The sequence below is a fragment of the Poecile atricapillus genome, chromosome 26 (assembly GCF_030490865.1).
Source record: "Poecile atricapillus isolate bPoeAtr1 chromosome 26, bPoeAtr1.hap1, whole genome shotgun sequence".
NCBI lineage: Eukaryota > Metazoa > Chordata > Aves > Passeriformes > Paridae > Poecile > Poecile atricapillus.
The window spans coordinates 4,522,923-4,546,651 of NC_081274.1; the positions used below are offsets into that span (position 1 = coordinate 4,522,923).

The 23,729-nt window shown below is 52.0% G+C and overlaps 2 protein-coding genes across 2 annotated transcripts in view; one reads left to right on the forward strand and one right to left on the reverse strand.

The window, feature by feature from the left end:
• LOC131588454 (zinc finger protein 664-like) overlaps window positions 1–3,931 on the reverse strand; it is a 167,813-nt gene extending 163,882 nt beyond the window's left edge. The window contains exons 1-2 of the mRNA XM_058857327.1: window positions 3,915–3,931; window positions 3,350–3,874 (exon numbers count right to left, since the gene is read on the reverse strand). Coding sequence (XP_058713310.1) covers window positions 3,451–3,874; window positions 3,915–3,931 — 441 coding nt within the window. The 3' untranslated portion in view covers window positions 3,350–3,450. The remainder of the gene's footprint in view (window positions 1–3,349; window positions 3,875–3,914) is intronic.
• Window positions 3,932–12,244: 8,313 nt separating this feature from the next.
• The window catches only part of LOC131588455 (zinc finger protein 729-like), a gene marked incomplete at its 5' end in the record, with an annotated part of 206,536 nt that continues 195,051 nt past the window's right edge, over window positions 12,245–23,729 (forward strand). Inside the window, 1 exon segment of the mRNA XM_058857328.1 lies at window positions 12,245–12,371. Within this exon segment, the coding sequence (XP_058713311.1) occupies window positions 12,245–12,371 (127 nt within the window).

Genomic DNA, 23,729 nt, shown 5'->3' on the forward strand with positions numbered 1-23,729 from the left:
CCTTGAACCCCAGAACAGAGGAAGGGACCCCCCTGAACTCCCATTCCGCTGCAGCAGGACCCCCGTGCACCCCTGTATCCAGGACTGGAACCCTCCCAAACCCTCCATCCTCACACCCTGGGACCCCCCTGCAGCCGAGCCAGGGACCGGCCTGGCCCCGCAGGCCCCGCTGGACAAGGCTCAGCGAGCCCTCCCAGGGCTCTCCCACTGCAGAGGTCAATCAGGGAGAAGTGCCAAGTGACCAGCCCTGCTGGGGAGACGTGTATCCAAAATGAGAATGGATCCCCCAAAACCACAGCTCTTCCTTTTAAACAGAAAAGGGGAGATGTTGTGGTGTGATTTTGTTTAATTTAAAGTTTGAAGCTGTTTGTATAATTGGTTTGTTCTGTTACCCCCCTGCTTTGTTGGTTTAACCCAAAGTTATCTCCTCCCCTGCCCTGCCCATCATTGTATCCCAACCCCTTTTTCCAGCACCTTCCCTATCAATCTTGTCCACCCTGCCCCTTGTTCCCGAATGTTTCCTGTCAATCCTGCCTTATGCCAACCCCCTGCTTGGACGTCCCCTTTGGAAATCCCCTAATCCACAGCACCCCATTGGTCCATGTGTCCTATTCCCCTCCCCAGGATATCCCTCACTGGTTGAAGTTTTGTATCCACCCCTGGACCCTCCCCATATATAAATTGCTGTACGCTTGTATTCTGTGTCTTTTGCTCCTGGTGCTGCTGGAAACCGCCCCCGGCAATGCGGGCTCAGCTCCAGCTGCCAGGTGGAGCACGTCAGCCTGGAGCACCCCCTGAGCCGGCACTGGGGCACGGCCCGGCCCCCACAGCGCCGGGGGCAGCGGGGGAGGCACTGGGGGAGCCCAGAAGAGGTTTGGGGTGTGGTGGGAGTACCTGGGAGGGAGTTTGAGATAGACTGATTTAAACTGGGAGAGGGGTTTAGGGGTCAAGAATAGCTGAGAAGGGGATTTAAAGGATGTTGGAGAGGGTGGGATGGGGTTCTGGGGGTCCTGGTGGAAACAGGGAAGGAGTTTGGAGGTGCTGGGTGTCACTGGGAGGGATTTGAGTGAGTCTGGAAGGGCTGGAAGGAGACTGGGCATTGGAAAGCAGGGGTTGGGATGTGGTTCATTGTGCTGGGAAGAGACTGAGAGGGTTCCTGATGAGTCCTGGTGGGGCTGGGAAGGGACTGGGAGAGGGTTTGGGGGTCTTGGGTGGGCTTGGAGAGACTGGGAGAGTGCTTGGAAGGGCTTGGGGTGTCCCTGTGAGGTTTTACGGGGGATCCTGACCCCTGCAGACCCCCCAGAGATGCCACCGGACGCCGCCCACAGCAAGATGCTGATGGGGATCGGGGGCTCAGCTTCGACCTGTGCAAGAAGGTGAGGGGGGTCCTGGGGGTCATATCCTCCCTCTCCTGGAATGTGTGTGCTCCCTCAGGGCCCCCAGCCTGATGTCACCCCCTTTTCTCTGCCCACAGAGCTCCTGAGCCTCTGGTGGTTGCAGCCCCTCCCCGTGGCCTTGCACCCGGCCAGGAGCCCCCGTTCCATCCCTGTGCTGATTCTGGAGGGGTCGTGTGTCCCCCCAGCCCCGCTGTCACTCTGCTCCCGCCCTGCTGCTCCCAGTGTTCCCAGTAAAGCTTCCCAGTTTGCCCCTGTCCCGTTTATGTGGGGCAGTGGGGAGGGACATGGGGTGACCCCACGCGGGGGCTGTGGCAGGAACAGACCCTGCCCCAGGATGGATCAGGACCCCCGTGTGTCCCCCCCATGTGTCATCCTGTTCTGGGGACTCCTTGGGAGACACCAAACTCCAGCATGGCACCCAGCAAACCCTAAAAAACACTGGGACCCCTGAAGCCACCAGGGAAATTTGGGGAGGGGGTGCATGGGTGGTACCTGGACCATGCCAAGAACCCAGCACTGCCCCAGCCCGGCCTGCCCTGGCTCCATCCTGGCTCCTCCCGTGGGGTGTGAAGGAATTGGAAAAATGGGGATCCAAGGGTGTGCACTGGGCCTAGGGGGAACAGGAGAAGAGATGGAGGAAGAGGAAAAATGCCAGAGAAGAGAAGGAGGCAGGATGAAGTAGGAGCGAGACTCATCCAAACCCAATATGGGGCTCCCATGACCCTCTTTTCCCCTGCTCCTCCACCCCTGCCCCACTGCCGACCAATCCACCACCCCACCTCTCCTATCCCCCCTTTCACTCAATTGAAGCAGATCCTGGCAGCTTTTTCCTGGGAGCAATTCCTGAGTTTGGGGATTTTTGGGGTGCAGTTCTGGAGGGGGACAGCTCTGTCTGGCTTTCCCCTCCCTGCTGTGGCCTCTCAGCTGCCCCCCACACCCTGGAGGTGCTGGGATTTCCCTCCTGGGCACAAGGACCTTCATTCCCTTCCAGGAGCCCAATGCCTGGCTGGGGCTCCAGGCCAGGGGGTCCTTGAGCAGCTGCCCCAGAACCTCTGCCAGGGGCTCCCAGCGCAGCCGCAGCCGCTCGGCCTGGGCTCCCCAAAGCCCTCAGCAAGTCCCAAGTCCCTGCCAGGAACCCTCAACTCCCTCAAACCCAGCATCCCCTACAGCCCCTGCAAGTTCCCCCCATGGCAGCGGCCACAGCCATGTCCCCACATGTCACTGGCCATGGCCCACCATGTCCTCACCCATGGCTGTGTCCCCACCATGTTTTCATCCCTGGCATTGTCCCCCACGTCTCCATCTGTGCCAGTGTCTCCCCATGTCCCCATGAATGGCCACGTCCCCATCCCTGTCCATGTCTCACCATGTCACTCCCCATGTCTGTGGCCCACCATGTCTATGTCCCTCAGTGTTCTCACCTGTGTCTTAATTCAGTGTCTTTATTTTTACGCCAAAATTAGATATTTTAAAGGAAAGAAGAGAAATGAAAAGCAAATATAGGCCAAAACAAAAGGATTTCTTTGTGCTGGCTGAGCATCCCTGTGACTGAGTGGGAGGGAAGAAGCTTTTTTGGAGGGGTTTCCACCCCACTGTCTCCAAAACCTTGATCTTTGCCCCACTTCATCACCATTTGGCTGTGGAAGACACCCTTGGGCAATAGGAAATCAAAATTGTGCATTTAGTGAGGTTGGAAAAGACCTCCAAGACCATTCAGTATTCCTAGATGCCACCAGAAGATAGGATTAAATGCAAAAGATTTTCTGGGATTGAAAGTCAACAAATCTGCTCCCCACAATGAATTCCCATTGTTGGTCTGTGTCCCAATGGATGTTCCTGCCCCGGTGTTCATCCAGGTGCCCACAGGGAGCCAGGAAGATGTGGAGCCTCCCAGCCAGGTGTCTTCCCAACACGGATCACCAGGAGCACGGATCACCAGGGCTCTGCCCAACGGGGTCACTGGGGATCATCCAACGCCGATCCTCCCATGGGGGATGGAGCTGGAGCAGCGCACGAAGCTCTTCCTGCACTCGGGGCACTCGCAGGGCTTCCCTTACTGGTGCCTCCGTTGGTGTTGGGTCAAGTGATAGCCCCTGGAGAAGCTCTTCCCACACTGGGGACACTCGTAGGGCCTCTCCCCACTGTGGATGCGCCGGTGGACGGTGAGGTGGGAACTGTGCTTGAAGCCCTTCCCGCAGTCGGGGCAGCGGAAGGGCCTCTCCTCTGTGTGAATCCGCTCATGTAGGAGGACATGGGAGCTGGTCCGAAAACTCTTCCCGCACTTGGGACACTTGTAGGGCCTCTCCCTGGTGTGGATGCGCTGGTGTTTCCTCAGATTGGAACTCCACCCAAAGCTCTTCCCACATTCCAAGCAGGTGTAGGGCCGTTCCCCTGTGTGGATCACCTGGTGTTTCATCAGGTCAGAGGTATCTCTGAAGCTCTTCCCACATTTCCCACACTCATAGGGTCTTTCCCCACTGTGAATCACCTGGTGTGCCCTCAGGTTGGAGCTCTGGCTGAAGCTCTTCCCACATTCCCCACACTCGTAGAGCTTTTCCCTAGTGTGGATCACCTGGTGCCAGAGCAGGCTGGAGCTGTGGCTGAAATCTTTCCCACATTCCAAGCACTTGTGGGGCTTCACCCCCTGCTCTGAGCTCTGACTGGATCTCCGACCACCTTCCCGGCACAGGGAGGATCTTTCCTCCTCACAGCTCCCTGGGCTGGGTTTGCAGCCTCTCGTTGTGTGAGATCTCCAGGGCTTTTCCTCCTCCTCCTCCATCTGACCACAGCTTGGGAATGAAAAATCCTGGTTTGGGGGAAAAAAAGAAAGGAAAAAGCCTTGGGCTGAGGGTTTCTCCTTTCCCAAGTTCATCTCGGGAAGTCATTGGGCATCTAGTGTCTGGAAGGACCTCCAGGACACCAAGATTCAGCCCAAAAAATCCTCCAAACATCAAGACAGATCAAAAACTTCCAAAACACCAAAAATCTGATATCCCCCCCAAGATAGAAAGATTCAGCCCCCACAAAAAAACAAAACTCCAACATTCAGCCCAATAACACTCAGAAACACCAAGATTCAGCCCCGTGAAGATCGTGGATCTCCCTGCCCGGGCACTCGCTGCATGGGGGGGTGAGGGGGGCAATGAGGCCGGGCCGGAGCAGGGGGTGCCTGAGAGAGGCCCCGAGCCCGGGGGAAGCCCCTGCAGAGCCATGGAAGTGGCTCCTGGCCGGACTCGGGGATCCCCCTGGCGATCCCCGCTGGAGCAGCCTGCTCCTGAGGGACTCTGGCCCCTGGCAGGGACCCCAGGCTGCAGCAGGACAAGGATTCCTGTCCCTCAGGGGGAGGCACTGACATGACCTGACTGTGACCCCCATCCCTGTGCCTCTGGGCGGGGAGGGGGACGGAGAGGGGCAGAAAGTTAAGCCCGGGAAGGAGGGAGAGCTGGGGGGAAGATGGATTTCCGGAGGAATTACTTTACTTCTCATTTTCTTGCTCTGAAATGTTGGATATTAAATACAATTAATTTCCCCAAGTCAGGTGTGCTGTGCCCGTGACCAAGGATTGAACTGTCCCCACCCTCATCCAGACCCCCGAGCCTTTCCTTGTGTGTTCTGCTCCCCGCCCGGGACAGGAAGGAGAGTCACAAAGTTTTGGCCTCTTTCCGGCATGCCCTGCTCCATCCCGGACTCACCCCCAGCTCGCAGCGCCCTCAGCTCCCGGGCACCCCGAGCTCCCGGCGCTTCAGCGCAGCGGCGCTTCCTTGGCCTCCTGCCCGGGCCGGGCCCAGCGCCGGGGCCGCTCCTCAGCCCAGGCTAACGAGAAATGGCGGAGCTCAGCCCAAGGCAGGCGAGGCCGTGCCGTGTGCAGAGCCCGCCGCTGGCTGCGATTGGCTGCTTCTGCCGTCACTCGTGGCTCTGGCGCGCGCTGATTGGGCAGAGCGGGGACAAGCCCGGCCCCGCTGGCGCCCCCAGGGCGGCCGTGGGGCAGGAGAGCCGCCATTGCCGGAGCGTCTGTGCGGGCCCGGCAGCGGCGGCAGCAGCGGCCGGAGCCCGGTGAGGCGGCGGCGGAGCTCGGAGGCGGCCCCGGCCATCGCAGGTGGGAGCCGCGCTCGGTTCTGCGGGGGCTCGGGGCTCGCTGCGGGCCCGGGAGGGGGCGGCAGGGGGCTGTGGCGGGTGGCTTGTGCCGTGGCCGGCCCGTGTTGGCCCTGGGCTGAGGGCGCTGCGGGAGCGGCTGCCCGCGGTCTCCTTGCCGCTGGGGCCTCGGCAGGAGGCGGTGGCGGAGCAGCGCTGGCTCGTCCCGCTTCGTGTCGGGAGGCCGGAGGTGGCTGCGCTGTGCCCGGGGCTGGGCGGGAAAATTCCCGGCGCCAGAGGTTTGTGTGGCCCAAGGAGCCAGAGGAGTGGTGTGCGAGTGACTTTATTGCTGCCCAAAGGGAGAGGCCATGGGCCATTTGCCGTGCGCTCTCTCCAGTTGTTGGAGGACGCGGCCTCGTTTTTGTCCTGATTTTCCCGGCCGCATGTCCCTGTCCCTTTGCCCAACACTGGCGGAGGTGCTTGGAAGGTTCCGCCTTCCCGATCCGCCTACTGCATGTCCTTTTTGTATAACATCCTGTGAAAAACTAGGTTCACATAATTTTTATAGAATTTAAAAGTTTAATAAAAAAACAATTAGGAGGAAAAAATAAAGTAAAGTATACAGATACGGCCGGGTGTCTCTGCATTCAGCCAAGAGAGCACCCCTTACTAACAAAGGATTGTCCCTTAAAAACAGAACCCTACTACATATCCATAAATTCTCATACATATTCATACATTCTTTTTAGGATCTTTGGTGTTCTTCTGTTTAGTTTTCTCTTGCCCCCTTCTCAATAGATCAATCTTCTTGGCACCATCGAGATTTACATTCCCTGATACCAGAAATGCAATAAATTCCTCCCCCCCAGAGTTCTGGTCACTGCTGTCTTCATCTGGATAAGATAGTTTATAAAAGAAAAAAAGATCTCCAGCTATCTTTTTCAGTCTTTGGGTTACACAAACAAAAGTAGTTTTTGTTTTAATGCTATGTCATAGCTTAACATACATGTATTATACCACTATTTCTAAGTTTCATTAATAACAGAAATAAAGAAGACTATATTATTACAGCGAAATTTTTTAATCTTATACATATAATATTCATTATAATACTTGTGAAAAGCCAATAATATGATACGCATTTATAACAATATCCCCCTTTTTTCTTTTCATGAATCATTTGGCTTGAGCAATATTTCTTGTCCTCTAGCCTTCATTATTCACTCGTTTTTTTTCCAAATTAATCTTGCTTCTTCAAGAGGATCTTCTATGTTGTTCTGTTTCTTTAACACCATAATTTTTTGTGCCGCTCTAGATGTAGTCAATTTTGGATCTATAGGCATTGTTATCACTTGCATACTCTGAACTACTCTGGTGATTAGCTGAATAAAGCAGGGGATTAAACAAGGAAGAAATATCAAGCCAGTTGTAGCACACAAAAGGAAGAAGCCTGACTTTTTCCACCATTCTATTCCCAATAGATTATCCCACCAACTGCTTTTTAGTATTGGGTCCCATTTTTGAACTGGTACATGTGCTGTTTTTCTGATATCATTGACTATATCTAGAATGGCATCCCCATTGTCATCTATTTTTAAACAACAATCTGATGTATTAAATTTCCCACAAACACCTCCTTCTTCAGCTAACAAATAGTCTAAAGCCAACCTATTCTGATATATTGCAGCTCTGGCTTGACGTTGCTGAGTGGATATTAATTCTATTACCCGAGCAGTTTTATTTGTTATTACTTCTACAACTGCCTGGAGTCTTATGATGCGATTTAGTATAAATTGGGGTTCGGTATCCCCAACTCCCATCTTGTGCCCAGGTGGCTGGCCCATAGGTTTCCAATATGTGCTCAGGAGGCCATTCTTTATCTCCCCATTTATGAAATCCTCCAATCTCCTCCCTTTTGCTTCTTTTTAGGTCCTCATATACTGGCACTCCTAGTTTGTCTCCATTTGGTCCTGGCAGAAGAAAAAATCCTGGCTGTATAATTCCCAAAGTACAACTCCCTTTCCATCGTGGGGGGAGTTTTGGGTATGCTCTTTTTCCACATATCCAAAATAAGCCATCTGGTGCTTTCCAAAAATCAATTTTCTGTTGATTTAAGTTGTCCCAGAGTTTGGAGATTTCAGGTATACTAAAGTAAGGATTCTTGCCTTTATTCTTACATTGAAACAGTTTAGTTTCATTATTATATTTGCAATCCCCTTCCTTTGTTTTTCTGGGAGCCCAGTACCAAGTTGGTTCATCTGGGATCCACCATGTGGAAGTTCCATTACTAACTTTATATCTCTTACAGGGAGTATTTCCTACTTCATTAAGGAAATTCCTCCCCGTGCGCCAGAGACATTCTTCTCCTATCACTGTTGAGCTTAAAATCCACCCTTCAGGGCAGTTTTCTCTCTTTGTAATTGTCTGGTTCCATTTTAGGAGTTCAATTGGACCTAAGCTGCTGCCTTTCCGTGGCCATTCTTCTGATGTCAAAGCCCCTCCACATACCCAACAGTTAGTGATGTTAAGTTCCTTACTGATTCTCTCTCCCAACTCCACAAACTGTTTTTTTCCCAGTGTTGAGATATCTGCACTTTGAAAACTAGAAGAGCTTTAAAGTTGACGCTTTAACACAAAAACAGTTAATGGAATATTGTTTAAAAAAAAATAAATAGCAGATTCTGTGGGGGCCACGTGTGAGTCACAGGATGTCTGCCCTGGAAGAGAAGCTTTGTTCCAGGCAGCCAAGAGAGGAGCTTTAGAAATGCAAATTAACACTGATGGCCCAAAGCCTGCACAAAGGCCCAGGGGCTTCCTGCCTGAGGGAGGAATTGGGCTGATTCCAGGAAGAAAAAACACAGGCAGTGATTGAATCTGCTTGGAGATAGGGCCAGGGACTTGTTCTCTTTTTTATGTCCCCTGTCTAACACTGACGCTATCTGTGGCTAAAGAAGCACACAATGTTCTGGCTAGAAGAGAGAATCCTCAATCCAGCTCCTGCATTTCCCTGTTAATTGTAGGAATTGTCCCTTTTTAATCCTGGGAAATGTTATTTCTGAGATTCCATGAACCCTCTCAGGGTCAATAAAACACAAAGCTTCAGTCAAAATAGGTCTCAAAGATTTAACCATTTTCTCCACGATTTGCACTTTTTTTTCAGATACTCAAAGCTGCTTTTTTTGCCTGAAAATGAAGCCATTTCACAGACGCTTCCTCTACCTCTTCTTGTCCTCCTCACTGGATCAAGTCATCCACATCCTGCATTAAGCCAGTCCTGGGGGTGAGGTCAATTCCTTTGATATTTCCTGCAAGGCTTGCCCCAGTCAGGCCGGTGCTTCCGTGCATCCCTGCAGAAGGACCGTCCATGTCTTGAGCATTTTCCCTTCTACCTCTTGTTGCCAGCCCAAGGCAGAATTGTGTTTGCATCCTCTGGGAGTGGGCAGATCCCCAGAAGGCATCTTTTGCATCGAGTTGTGAATGGCAGCAGTGTGAGGAGGGCACCTGGTTGAGAATGGTGGAAGGATCTGAGAGTGTGGGGTGCCTCGGTTTCATCATCTCATTTCTTCTTCTTGGGTCCTGCAGCATTCTGTGGATTCCATTGGATTTCTTGCTTGGTAGGATAGGAGCATTCTAGGGAGCCATCCCTGGCTCCCCAAGCCGTGCCTTGAGCAGGACTCACAGACAGGCTGTGAGCCCTTCCTTCCCTCCCTTGGAACAGGGGATTGCTTTTCGACACCTCTTGTCCTGGTTGCTTGAGGGAAATTTGGAGAGGCTCCATATCTAATTTTGCCAATTTCCCTGGGGCTGCCCACACTTGTGGGTTCACTTCAGCCGTGGCTCTGCCAGACATTTGACACAGAGGTACAACAGAAGCAGCCTCTGTATCATTAATTTGCATTCCAAATTTAGCCATCAAATCCCTTCCTAGTAAATTACAATCACAATTGTGAGCAAATAAAAATTCCTTCATTTCAATCCCATCCACCACATCTACTGATAGTGGCCGAATAGAGCACACCCACTCATCTTTCCCACTTAATGCCTTAATAACTAAAATATTCCCTAGCACCTTTAGGTGTAAGGTTCTGAGTGGATGGAGAGGCCCCTGTGTCCATCAGGAAAGGTCTCCTCTGGATCCAGAGCCACCCTGGATGTTCCCAAGGGCTGCAGTGTGGTGGGTCCCTGGTGGAATGGGAGCTGTGAGACCGCTAAGAATCCGTGTCCATCAAGGGCTGGACTTGCTGGTGCTGAGGGTGCTCCTGTCTGTGCTTGCAGTGTCCTTGTGCCCTGCAGCTGGAAGGCTGATTCCTTGCCAGGGGCTGTTTGGGTGGGCTGTCCCCTGGCCAGGAGGGCAATGCCTGTGCCAGGTGCTTGTGGCCGAGGGTGTCCCCTGGGTGCTGGGGCCCCCTTGGGCCCTGGGCTTGATCCCTCAGGGGCTGTAGGAACTGTGCCATGGCCTTTGCCTTCAGCTTGGCCTTTTGCTCATCCCTTGCTGCATTCAGCTGCTGAGCCTTTGTGAGCAAGTGCTGCAGGGGCTTCTTGTGGCCCTGCTGCAGCCCCCCTCAGTGCGTGTGGGTGCTCATCGTGTGGCAGCTGCTGAGCTTTCTGCAAAATCCTTCCTTTCTGCAGGGACCCAGCACAAAATGCTTTCAAGATCATCTGGATCCTTGCAGGTCTAATCCCCATTTCTGAGCTGTTCCTTCCTGGTGCTGGCTGTGCTGAGGCTCCCCTCCCCAGCCCGTATCCCAGAGCCGGTCCCTGTCCTGCCGCAGTGTCCAAAGGCGGCCCCCCCGGCGGGCAGGGCCGGCAGCTCCATGGGGCCGGGCAGCGGCCGGGGCGTCCCGCAGCCTCCTGGGGGCCGGGGGCCACTGCCGGCCCTGCCCGGGGGGTGCTGGGGTCAGGCAGCGCCCGGCGCTGAGCCCCGGCTGCCCCACAGCCCCGGCCCGGCCCCACAGCTCCCCACAGGCCCCCAGCCCGTGCTCCCGGTGCCGCAGCTCTGCGCCTGCTCCTGCCGCTCCCAGCTCAGAGAAACCTCCTGAAATCCTCACCTCCTTGTTTTCCTGTCCTGGAAAACTGGGATACAAACTGGGAAATTCTGAGGATAAGACCCTTCTGAAAAACATCCCAATCCTCAGTATTTTTCTCTTCCTCTTCTCTTCCATCATCTTTTTTCTTACCCCATAGATTGCTACTGCTGCTTCTTGCCTTAAGCACATTCCTGCACACTCCCCTTCAGCCAATCCCTTCCCAGCACACCAACACCATCCATCCCCTGTTGTCTAAATCCCTTCTGGACTTCTCTTATTGCCCCCCTGGGTGTCCATGTCCTTAATTCCCTCTGGGAGAATGTGCAAACGACCTCCACATGCTCCCAAGGGACCCTTGAGAGATATTTTGGGACCCTCATCCCTTTGTCCAGGATGCCCTTCTAACATTCCATTTTCTCCCCACATTGGTCCTACCTGGATCCCACCTGTGCCCCCCCGGGCCTTGGTGCCCCCCTTGAGGGGAATTTGGGGAGGTGGGAGGGGGGAGCGCCAAGGCCGGGCCCCCCCGCGCTGTGGTGGCGGGAGCGGCTGCAGTGGGGAGCGAGTGCGGGCGGAAGCGGCCGAGAGCCCAGCGCTGCCCCAGGCCGAGCTGGCCCAGCTCCATCCGTGCCCCTGCGGTGGGATGCTGTGGGACTGGGGGGGAAGAGGGAGGCGGCAGTGGGTGCTGGGCCTGGGGGCAGGAGGAGAAGGGAAGGAGAAGCAGGGTTGAGGAACAAAATGGGCATAGGATGCACGTGGGAGAAGGTGGGATTATGCGGGAGAAGGAGAAGTAGGAGGAAGAGGACTGTGAGGAAGAGTACGGCCACAGTAGGAGGAGCAGGAGCAGGAAGAGGAAGAAACACAAGGTTCCACCCTCCCTGTATGTGCAGTCCCAGGAGTGTTGCCATGCCCACAGTCAGTTGGTGACTGGACAGGGTGATCCATAATTTTCAGTGGGCTGAATCTTAGTGTTTCTGAGATTTATTGGGCTAAATGTTGCTGGTTTGCTTTTTTGCAGGGGCTGAATCTTTGTATTCTGGAGCGGGTTTTGCCTGAATTTGATGTTTGGGTAGTTCTTGATCTTTGTTTTGATGTTTGGAGGATGTTTGGTCTGGATGTTGGTGTTTTGGTTTGTTACAGACACAAGATGCCAAATGACTTTCTGAGATGAACTTGGGCAAGGAGGAACCCCCAGCCCAAGGCGCTCTCCTCTCTTTTTTTCCTCCTAACCAGGAATTTTCATTCCCAAGCTGTGTCCAGATGGAAGAGGAAGAGGAAAAGCCCCAGAGATCCCGCACAAGGAGGGGCTGCAAGCCCAGCCCAGGGAGCTGCAAGGAGGAAAGATCCCCCCAGTGCCAGGAACACGGCCAGAGATCCAGCCGGAGCTCAGAGCTGGGGGAGAAGCCCCACAAGTGCTTGGAATGTGGGAAGGGCTTCAGAAAGAGCTCTGAATTGATCCGGCACCAGGTGATCCACACTGGGGAAAAGCCCTATGAGTGTGGGAAATGTGGAAAGAGCTTCAGAGATATCTCTCACCTGATGAGACACCAGGTGATCCACACAGGGGAACGGCCCTACACCTGCTTGGAATGTGGGAAGAGCTTTGGGTGGAGCTCCAATCTGAGAGCACACCAGCGCATCCACACTGGGGAGAGGCCCTACGAGTGTCCTGAGTGTGGGAAGAGGTTTCAGACCAGCTCTGATGTCCTCAGACATGAGCGAATTCACACAGAGGAGAGGCCCTTCCGCTGCCCCGACTGCGGGAAGAGCTTCAACCGTAACTCCCACCTCATCAGGCACCGGCGCATCCACAGTGGGGAGAGGCCCTACGAGTGTCCCCAGTGTGGGAAGAGCTTCTCCAGGAGCTTTCATTTGAGCCGACACCAAGGGAGGCACCAGTAAGGGAAGCCCTGCGAGTGCCCCGAGTGCGGGAAGAGCTTCGTGCGCTGCTCCAGCTCCATCCCCCATGGGAGGATCGGCGTTGGATGATCCCCAGTGACCCCCGTTGGGCAGAGCCCTGGTGATCCGTGGTCCTGGTGATCCGTGTTGGGAAGACACCTGGCTGGGAGGCTCCACATCTTCCTGGCTCCCTGTGGGCACCTGGATGAAATCGAAGGAATGAAAATCCAACAGGATACAGATAAACAATGGGAATGCCTTGAGGAGAGTGGATTTGTTGACTTTAAATCCTAGAGAACCTTTTTCCGTCACCTCAGGAGCTCTGCGGGCAGAGAAAATGGGGTGACATGGAGCTTGGGAGCCCTGGAGGGGAGCACACAAGCTCTGGGGGAGGGAGGACACAATCCCCAGTACCCCCCTCACCTTCTTCCTCAGATAGAAGCCGAGCCCCAGCACCAGGAAGACAAAGCCCAACAAGGAGCCCCCAATGCCCATCAGCATCTTGCTGTGGGCAGCATTTCACGGCATCCCTGGGGCATCTGCTGGATTCAGGTCACCCAAAACCTCTCACAAACACCCCAAGCCTCTTCAAAGACCCTTCAAGTCTCCCCCAGCCTGCCCAGGACCCTCTGAAACCTCCTTTGTAGTCACTAATTTTAAAAAATGAAGAATTTTAGAAAAATTCGAGATCTTAGCTAGAGATAGGCCTTGCTGGAACTAGTTAGAGTTAGTGATTAAGTGAGAAGCAGGATTTGAGATAATGAATCTTAGACTTAGGTAAAAAATTACTTTTCATTGTATGTGTGTTCAGCTGTGCTTATAATGAGAAAAGAGAAACTGATCAACGGGTTCAGGAAGATCACAGACCTTACATCTGGAAACCCATTTAAAAGTCACAAGGGAGGAAACTGGAGTTGTACCAAATGTCATTTGTAATGTCAACCATTGTAAAGGTAGAAAGGTGAGAGTGAGGAAGAGCGGTTTTCCTTCATCTCTTGATGACCCCTCCTCGCCAAAATGACCCCCTCCTCAAATTAGGGAGCCCATCACATAGGCATAATGACATTTTAAAAACATTACCATTCATTTTTATCTGAAGTGGGGAATGGGAAGTGTTAGCATTATAAATATGTATTAGTATTTTGGATATTCAAGACTTTTGTAAATAAATAGACACTGGAATTCTTTGTCAACTTGCAGTGTGTATTAAGGGGTGACTCCCACACTCGCCCAGTGCTGTGATTAAACATCCACTTTGTAACTTTAAACTGTTGGAGAGGTTTTTTGTCCATTAACAAATTGATATTGATACTGGATCAATATTGCTATTTTGGTAAATCACTGCCAGTCTCTTCCCAGCCTCCCCAGGACCCACCAGAGCCCCTCCTGTTCCTCTCAGGATCCCACAGCCCCCTCCCAATTTCCGCCCACTGCCCCAGGACCCCCAAACCCTCTCCCAGTCCCTTCCCAGCCCCACCAGGACTCATCAAGACTCTTCCCAGTGCAACCAACCTCATCCCAATCCCTCCTTTCCAATGCCCAATCTCCTTCCAGCTCCTCCAGACTCACTCAAATCCCTCCCAGTGACACCCAGCACCCCCAAACTCCCTCCCAGGGTCCACCAGGACCCCCAGAACCCCATCCCACTCTCCCCAACATCCTTTAATCCCCTTCCCAGCCATCCTAAGCACCTCAATCCCTTCCCCAGTTTAAACCAGTCTATCTCAAACTCCCTCCCAGTTCCTCCCAGCACACCCCAATCCCCCTCTGGGCCCCCCCAGTGCCTCCCCCGCTGCCCCCGGCGCTGTGGGGGCCGGGCCGTGCCCCAGTGCCGGCTCAGGGGGTGCTCCAGGCTGACGTGCTCCACCTGGCAGCTGGAGCTGAGCCCGCATTGCCGGGGGCGGTTTCCAGCAGCACCAGGAGCTGCTGGCTCCAGTCCCCGCTGGGGAGCACGGCAGTGGCCAGCACGTGGCCCGAGAGCTGCTGCTGGCCCTGGGAGCAGCTCAGCTGGATGTGGGCAGGGGAGAAATCCATCAGGGAGCAGAGCAGGCGGCCGGGGCCGGGCTGGGAGCTCCAGGGCACCAGCGAGATGGACACGCCGGGGACATTGGGAGAAAACGGTGACAGACTGGGATCAGCCTGGGGGCAACTGGGAGAGATGGGTGAGGAGTGGTATGGCATTGGGAGGGACTGGGAATGGACTGGGAGGGACTGGGGTGGCACTGAAAGAGATGAGAGTGGATACTGGGACACTGGAAGAGAATGTGTAGGTCTGGGAGTGAAGTGAGAATGAACTCGGAATAGAATGGGAATGGGCTAAAAAGTAATGGGAGTGACTCTGGGGCCTCTGGGCGGGACTGTGGTGGCACTGGGCGGGACTGTGGTGGCACTGGGAGGGACTGTGGTGGCACTGGGAGGGACTGGGAATGAAGTGCGCGGCACTGGGAGGCCGAGTCCAGCGCGGGGCTCTCGGCTCTGTGGATCTGCCCGGCAACTGATGAGTCATCAGAGAGACGCGCTCTGATTGGCTGAGGGGCGAGGGGATCCACGAGAGGCGAGATGGACCAGGGGGGCATTTGGGGTGACGGGGATGGACTGGGAGAGGCTGGGATGGACTGGGAGAGCCACGGGAGCCACTGGGAGGTTTCAGGGATGGGCACAAGGAAGGCTGAGGGCTCTGGGGTGATTCCCAGGGAGGTTTGGAGGGACCTCTCCCTGCCCTTGTCCCGAACCACGAGGACTTGGATTTGTTTCAGTTCAGTGGAATTCCTGGTGATTTGGGGGGAGCTGGAGCAAAGCAGCTGGAAAGCACAGTGGGCTTGACAAGGACTGAACCAGGGCAGGAGTTGGGGCTGTCTCGAGTGGGCTCTCAAAATGTGAATCTTCATGGGTACTTTCTAAGGGAATTTTGTTGAATTTTTACATTATTTATTAAAAAGCAGAGTCACAAGTGCAGCTCCGCTTTCAGTTTGAAATGAGGGGATGGAACGTGGGCACTGAGAATTCCGTAACCTCAAGTTGTTCCTTGATACTGGACACTTTAGCTTTGGCAATCTGAAGCCCTTCAGCAGCAATGGCTCTGCCACCCCCTGGTTTCTGGCTCAGACCCAGCTCGGAGCTTGGACAAGGTCTGGGCTTTGTCCTCTTGAGCTTCGGGAGCCTCCCGGGAAGCACCAGCCCTCCCCAGCCCACCCTTGGTAGGACTTTTTCTTTTCTCTCTGCTGACGATTTTATCCCCAAAACTGCCGTGGGAACGTTGTATCCAAGCACATCCTCCAGCGCTGCACTTTCCTCCTGTGAATTCCCTGTGCAGGGAATGTGTCTGTGCTTTTCCCTGCTCTGTTGACTGACAAACAAACCTGAGCCCGTGGGACTGTCAGAGCTCCTTCATGCAATGAAATCAGGTTGTGTTGATCATGGCATGTTCTGGAGGAGCTTTTCTTGGTGTGTCTTGTGCTGCTGGAAATGACACAAGAGCCAGGAGGGAACAGAAGCTGCTGCTGCCCGTTGGCTCAGGGCCAGGGAACCAAGTTGTGCTCCCGTGCAGTTGGGCCCTGCTGGAAGCAGAGCCGCCTTTCCCTTGAGCAGCTCAAGCTTGTGACAGCTCCAAACAGGAAACCTCAGCAGAAAACTCTTCCTCCAAACTCAGCTGCTTTCCCTCCTGCAGCTGTTTGGGAAAGAGCCTCAAAGCACAGACTGCTGGGAGCCATTGGTGCATTTCCTCCCTCCTGGCAGCAGCAGCAGCTCCTGAGCCCTTCACGGGCTCCTGTCCCTTCACAAACCCTTCAGCTCCCTTTGAACTCTCAGCAGTCGCTAACATATGCATTTCTTTCATATTTAAACTGCATTTAAACTTCTCTTTTTCTCTCCTCTCTATCTTTTTAATCTCCTCTTTATCTCCTTTAATCCCGTCAGCACCAGTAGGATGGGGATGGAGTCTTGGGGTGGGTGTGGGATGAACTGAGGATCCAGCAGAGAAGGGCAAGGCAGAGGGGAGAGGACTCAGCCAACCCTTCTCCTGCTCTCTCCTCCCCCAGGGTGCAGCTAAAGCAAGTCAGACTGGAAAGGATCCCACAAATGCTGTGTTCTCCTCCCTCTGAGCTTGGCTGGGGATCCTCAGCTTCAGCCTGGTGCAGTGGCTGAGATTCGCTAATTTGAGTTTTTGGCTAATGCAGTAAATAATGTGGTGGGTTTAGCACTGGCTGAAATCTCCAGGGCACTTACTCATTTCTCACTGTGAGATATGGATTAGGAGAAGGGCAAAATAGGCTTAAAACTTAAAAGGAATAAAGAAACTTTATTAACAGGACTTCAAGAAATAAGAAACCAGAATAAAACCTCCAGAAACCTGTTCTCTCCCCACCCAACTTTTTCCTTTCTCAACTAACAATGTAAAGATAAAACTTAGGATGTTAAAGCAGTACCAACTATACAACAGTCTTTTCATCAGTATCTGTAGGGAGAGGAGTTTTCTCTTGTCATTCCATGGAGAGTTCTCTACAAGAAAAGAGTTTTCTCGTGCCTTTTCATTTCTATGAATAGCAGCCACCCAGGGCAAAACTCTGCCATCGTGCCTTCCTCCCATTTCCACACCACTCTGAGGTGTGTTCATGGGCCATGAACTCAATGGGTATTATTTTAAGCATGAGTTATTCAAGAGTTATTCTCTTCATCTGTCTCTGTGATCATCTCTGGGAACAGAAGTTTTCTCCTTCTCTCCCTGGGGCCAAAGGGTCTTCATCAGCTCTCATCTCTCTCATCTCTCTCTCCCTCTGTTCAAGGGTCTCATGGGGTCACAGCTACTCCACCACCTGCTTGGCTTCATCAATGGATACCTTTGCTCAGATTTACACTTTGAATCCTTCATTCCTCCCAATACTCTTTCATTAATGAAAGGAGTTATTTTTCAGAACATTATTGTCCATCTCCATGGCCCTACCAAAAGACTATTTCAGCTTATTAAAGCATCTCCTCATTCTCCTTCCATCTGAGGCTTGACTCTTCCTCGTACTGACCTTGATATTTGATGTTGTCTTTTACGTGTCGATCGCTCCCACTTTGCGCTCTCTGGAGAGGGGATGAAGTCTGCAGGTCTCATCTGTGTAGTGGAAGGGTTAAATGTGGCCCAAGGTGTGGCAGGCATTCCTGGTGTGGGATTTCAGCTCAGCAGCTGCTGGAAGGCAGGGGACGGTTTCCAGCTTGGAGCGGTCTGTGCAGGCCATGGCGGGGATCGGCGAGATGTCAGCAGCCGTGGCCCGGCCCAGCTCAGGGCCGGGGTCCCCCTGGGGAGGGCTTCAGCCACCCCATGGAATGAGACTGGGAGGGCTTCCCGGGAGGGGCCACAGCAGAGCCTGGCCTGGCCTGGGGCCGGGGGAAGTCCCGCAGTCTCCATCCCCCCAGCCCAGAGCCACTGGGCTCCAGCCCAGCCCCCCCAGGCCACACAGGCTGCGGGGAGCAGGGCCAGCCACACCACAGCTCCAATACCTTTCAAGGCTGCAAACAAAAAGAGACAACTTCCCCAGCTGGAGTTTTTAAATGTGCTATTCACAAAGGTGATCTCACTTTTCAGTGCTGCAAAATGCTGTCAGTTCTCAGAACTGGCCGGCTATTGGCCTGATCTCAAGCAGAGAGAAACTCCCAGCAGCCTCTCTCAGAGAAATCACTTCTGTGGGTGTTTTCTACTTTTTTCTCTAAAATGCCAAACCACCACAGCTGGCTTGCTGGGAAGGGGTTCGGTGCCCCCTCACCACCCCTCGGAGGGCAGAAAGAAAGAGAGCTTCCCACGTTTCTTTCCTCTCTTAAATCTGCTGTCATCAAAGTGTTTCCAGCTTTTCTAATTGGCTTAGCAATGGGCCTGTTCTCAGAGCCAGCCAGTGATTGGTTTTGCCAGGCATGGAGAAAGCTTTCAGCAGCTCCTTTTAGCAGAAATAGCATTCCCATGGCTGGCTTCTTCCCTCCTCACCAAAATTTAAACCATGCAAAACCAACAAAACTGGCCACTGGTGGTCCTGGGGCAGGGGAACCTGCAGGCTGGGAGAAAACTTGAAGAACTCGTGTGGAGCCATTCAAAAATGTAACGTGGCTTCATATCTAGACACACAGCCAAAGCCCAGCTATTTCTCTGTTCTTTTTCTTTTCAGCTGAGAGAGGAAGTCACAGGTGATGGGGTCTCTATCCCACATCTCTTGGGTCCCTGCCTCGTAGCTCCCAATTTGGATGAAAGTTACCCATTTGCTCCCACTGGCTTCCTCCTCCCACCATCTTCTACATCTTCCCCCATTCTTCTGTGACTTTCTTCTTCTCTTTCCTTATGACCATTGCAGCCTCATCTCTGTGGCTCACAAAAGTGCCCAGGGGGGCTCCAGGGCTGAGGCACAGGCCCACATGCTTCTTTGAGATGCCCCAGCAGTGCTGCAGCAGGCTGATGGCTGTGCAGTTCCTTTGGTACAGGAACAGGCATTCTTGGGTTTAGTCACAAGCATCAATGGCCAAAAACCCAATTTTCTTTGGTTTAGTCCCATCTCAGAGCTCAGCTGCGGTGCAGAATGTGGGTGCTTGGGGCACTGCCGTGCATGAACGATGCATGGTCCCCAGAGGTGGTATATCTGGAAACATTTATTACAAGTGCACATAACTTTCATGCTCTTTTTCCTATTGGGTTAGAATAGTGTGAGCCTGGATAGCCAATAGTATAAATGTTCAGATGGCTGCTAATGAATAATAGACATGATTAATTCCCTATTAGCCACATCAGTTTTATTTCCCTAGGGCAAGCACTTGTAAAACAATTTCTTCTGCAAACTCCTCTGCTTCTGCTACTTGTTACATTTTAGAAACTCTGTTCCATCCATCCTGTCTTGACTGAGGAGCGGTCCTTGTTGTCTTATGACAACTTCTCTTTGTTTTCTCTCTCCACAGGGCAATCTTGGAGTTACTCTTGGATCTCTTCAACAACAGGGTTTGGCCCATTGTCAGGCTGTAAATAACCAGGGGTGGGACCACTGGTGCTGTGAAGTCGATTTATTGCTGAAATACATCAAAAAAGGTCTCAGTCTGAAGGCATGAGATTTTGGAGGAGTATAAGTGGGCCATAGCTCAAAGGTAGTCATGAGTTTCTTTGTTACACAGCAATATATCACATTTTGGTACAATGGACAATTGACATGGAGTTTATTATTACTTAATCACCTTTCACCTTTGCCAAGTTCTGCTGCACTGTGTCTGCTTTTCACCCAATAGACTGCTAGCTCACGTACACACATGTGCTTCTTATGATAATATTTAGATTCATAGCTTACTCTATAAAATCACACAATTACAGTTGAAAACTCTCCACCATCTCACTTAATGCAGTTTCTTATTTACTTATGGCATATTCTTACTTGCAGCTATAGGAACATAAACTTATGAATTCTCGACTCAACGTCTGTGAACCTTTAGCATTGCATAAACCCAAGCTCCTTCCAAGGCTGGAAATCAAACCCTTCAGTATCTGTGGAAGTTTCTGTCTTTCCCTTTCCCACAGCCCACCAAAGCATTTGTGACACTTTGTGACAGAGGAGAACCTCCCAGGCAATTTTGTGTTTGCTGTAGGGAAGGCTGGGTTGCTCTGCATCAATTCCCAGAGCACCGCAGAGCGTTGGCATTGTGATGTCAGGGCATGGATGCCACATTGTCGTGGTGACATCCCAAGGTTGCCTTGGTGCACGGAAGGCCTCAGTGTCAGAGCAGCTCTTGGGCTTGCTCAGTGCAGGAGCATCCTCCTGCTTGAGGCGTTTGTCAGTGGGCAGCTGCGCACTGACAGGAGCCTTGTTTGTCCTTGAGTTGAGCACAGTCTGCAAACTGGCACAGCAGTGCTACAATGATTGAGCAGCTCGCTGCTGCCGTTTGCACCCTTTATGGCATTGGCTATTCCGGCTATTACCTGACCAACCTGGCACGTAAGTAGAGGTTTTCCCTGGCTGGAACCTGAGCTGGCTTTTGTAGGTCTCCCTGCTCTTTCTTACTGACCGGGTTGCTATTGAAACAGAAAGACCATGAGGATGCCACTGGTTTGGTAAAGCTCCTGTCAACACCTTCAGCAAAACACGGGGTGTCTGTAGCCAGGGGGCTGCGGGCAGCATTTGCAGGGGTTCTGTTCCCTCCACGGGAGAGCCTGTGGCAGCAGAGTCTGGCATTTCCTCACTTTGCTGGCTCAATGTCTTGGGGTGACTTTACTTTTAAGACAGCTCTGAGAGCTCGGGAAGTTGAAACTGCTGGAGGCTGATGGGAGTTTTTTCTCCTGACTAATTACTGGCCATGTGTGAGAATTGGCAGCGGTTTGAACTATTGAGAAGTGAGATCAACCTGTGAACTCCACCTTAAGATGTAAGGCCGGGAATTTCTTGCTCTCTTTGGTTTCTGGCTCCTGACGAGGTCACAGGGCTCTGTCTCGGCCTCCTCCCCCGCTCCAGGCCGGACAAGGCTGCAGAGGGCGGGGTGGGGGGAGAAACGGAGCCGGCCCAGCCTGACTTGGTTTGCAGTTTCTGCCACTGAACTGAAACCTGACACCATCAACATCTGCAGCTTTAGCAAGATTTTAAATCTTTTACTACCTGGATGAGACTTGCAGATTAATCCTTTGTTTCCAGAGAGAGAGAGAAAGGGAGTGATCAACCATCAACCCATCAAAGACAATGAAGAAAAAAATTAAATTTAGAGGGGGAAGAGAAATAAGGAGATGCTTTAATAAGCTGAAATAGTTTTCTGTTAAAGCTATGGAGATGGACAGTAGTGTTCTGAAAAAAACTCCTTTAATTCATGACAGAGTATATTGGGAGGAATAGAGTGTTTCCAAGTGTGGATTTTGAGCAAATGATGAAGTAGTTGTGACACTGTGAGATGCTGGAACAGAGGGGGAGAAGTAATAGTTGAAGATTTGTGGCTTTTAAGAAGCAAAAAGAAAACTGCTGTTTCCAGGAGGGCTCACAAAAACAGATAATTTTTGCCTTTGAATAACTCATTCATAAAAATGACATCCCTAGGCTCATGACCCATAACACACCTCAGAGTGATGTGAAATGGGAGGAGACAACTGATGGCAGATTTGCGGGCAGCTAACATCAGAGAAATAGAAAGCTATGAAGAAAAATCGTTTTCTTCTGAAAAACTCCATAAATAGCAGAAGAAGACTTCTGTTTCTCTACAAAGACTGATGAAAAGACTCTAGCAGAAATTTGGACTGTTGTAAACACCAAAGTTCCAATGTTTTTTGTCTCTATGTTGTCATGTAAACAAGGGAATGGTTGGGTAGTGGGGGATAAAGGGGTTTTCTGTAGGTTTATTGTGGTGTTCTTATTCTTGTAGTTTTTGTTAATAAACTTTCTTTATTCCATTTAAGTTTGAAGCCTATTTTGCTCTTGTTCTAATCCATATCTCACAGCAAGAAATAAGTACGTTTTCTAGTGATTTTTTAGTTGCTGCTTTAAACCACAAGAGTCAAGAGGGACACCTTTGAAAATGTAGACTGGGAGATCTTCTCAGATGCTGTTCTAAATAGGCCACGGTTCTCTCCAGTTTTCTCAAAGAATTTGGTTCATTTTCCTTGCCCACTGCAGGTCATCTGACCCGTGTGTTCAGAGGTGCCGATCCTGAGGTGAGTCAGAAAGGAACATTTGATGTTCCTGGTGTTTCAGAATTGTGGAGGGAACTGTGAGCTTGGCCTGTGGCAGTGGAGTGCAGAGGACCAGCTGGGTGGGCTGAAAGAAGATCCATTTCCATGTTTACAACAGCAATAGCAAAGGCATTGTTGGCTATTTCCTAATTTTCCATTGCAGAGCTTTAAAAGAACTAAAAACTCAGATTTGCAGAAGAGAACGTTGCTTGCTGATAGTAGCCAGGGTGAACTCTCTAATTCAGAACTATTTGCTGCCTGGCTGAATTAACCCATTTTAATTTACTTGGAGAGACTTAGAATCCCATTGCTATCAAAGCTGATGATTTGTGCTTGGTAGAGCTGGTTGTAGGAATAGAGCTGAATAGAAATAATGTTGTAAATTATAGGTAGCTGCCTGTCCCTAACTCCACCATCTGTCCACAGAGCACAGAACCAAGAGCAGACTCTCCTGGGGCTCCCTCTGCTCCTGGAGAAGAGGCCAAAGAGGAGCAAAATGAGCAAAAGGAGCACGAGCCTCCAGCTGTGGTCACAGCCCAGCCTGACCATCCCCAGACAGTAAGTGCCAGTGCTGGGTGCTGCTGTCTTTAGTGCAAGGCAGAGCTGCAAGTTTCTGAGCAGCCAGCACTTGCTGTTGGTGGCTGAGGATGCTGAGTGCTGGAGTCCTGCCAGCACCCAGCCATTCCCCCATCCCGTGGCAGCTGGAAATTGGGCTTTGAGCCGTCGTGCTGAGGCCCCAAAGCGCTGCTGCCTGCGGGTGAGCAGCTGGCTGCTTGGCCCAGGGAAGCTCTGTCTCTTGGCTTCTGCCAAGCCATGGCCAAGGGCTCACACGGCATTTCTGGGGCTCACAGGGCTTGGTTTGTTTGCTTTCCCTTTTTGGAAACCTCTGGATGACCTGGAGAACTGTTCTGCAGTTTTCTTGAGTAATTCTTCACTTCTGCAGAGTCTTTTAGGCCACCTGTCTTTTGGCTTTTGATAAGCTGCAAGGAGATGATTGTGTTGTCCATGAAGCTGTGGCCGGCCATTCTTGTCCTGTGTGGCCAAAGAAACAAACTGTGTAGTTCTGAACCCTTCTTCTGAGGCAAAATCCACAAGGGGCAAGTTTCTGTTGATACGTTTTGTGGTGAAGTCTGCAGCTTTGGAAACTGCATTGGAGCCTAGTGTGGGGGCAAAGCTGCAGGTCCTTGAGTGCTGTCTTGTGTTGCTAAGAACCCCTTTAGAGATGGTTGTTTTTTTCCCCTTAGAGCTGTTTTCCTCCTCCTGCCTCTTCTGTCCTGACAATCCCTGTTTAACCTATAAATTTCTGCCTGTCCTAGTGAGGTGGGACAATTCCATGGTTTAGGTGGTTTTTGCTGACTTTGGTCATACATGCATTACGTGACACATGGCTTCCTTCATTGGCATCCCTAGGGGTGTGTCAATTAATTTGTTGGTGGGGCCTTTTGAGGATCTCTGTCACTGCTGCTCAGAATTCTCAGCTGACAAAAGAGGGAGGAGAAACACCTTGGTCCTCTTCCATATCCTGAGGTGGCCACAGAGGCTCTCTGACCTGCAGCAGAGGATCAAATTGCACACATCCTTGTCTCCTGAATGAGCAGGATTTCTAACAAGAGTGTAGATGTCAGAAGGGCAGGAGTGGCAGTGCAGGCCTGAAAAGAACATGAACTCCAGCAGTGTCTCTCC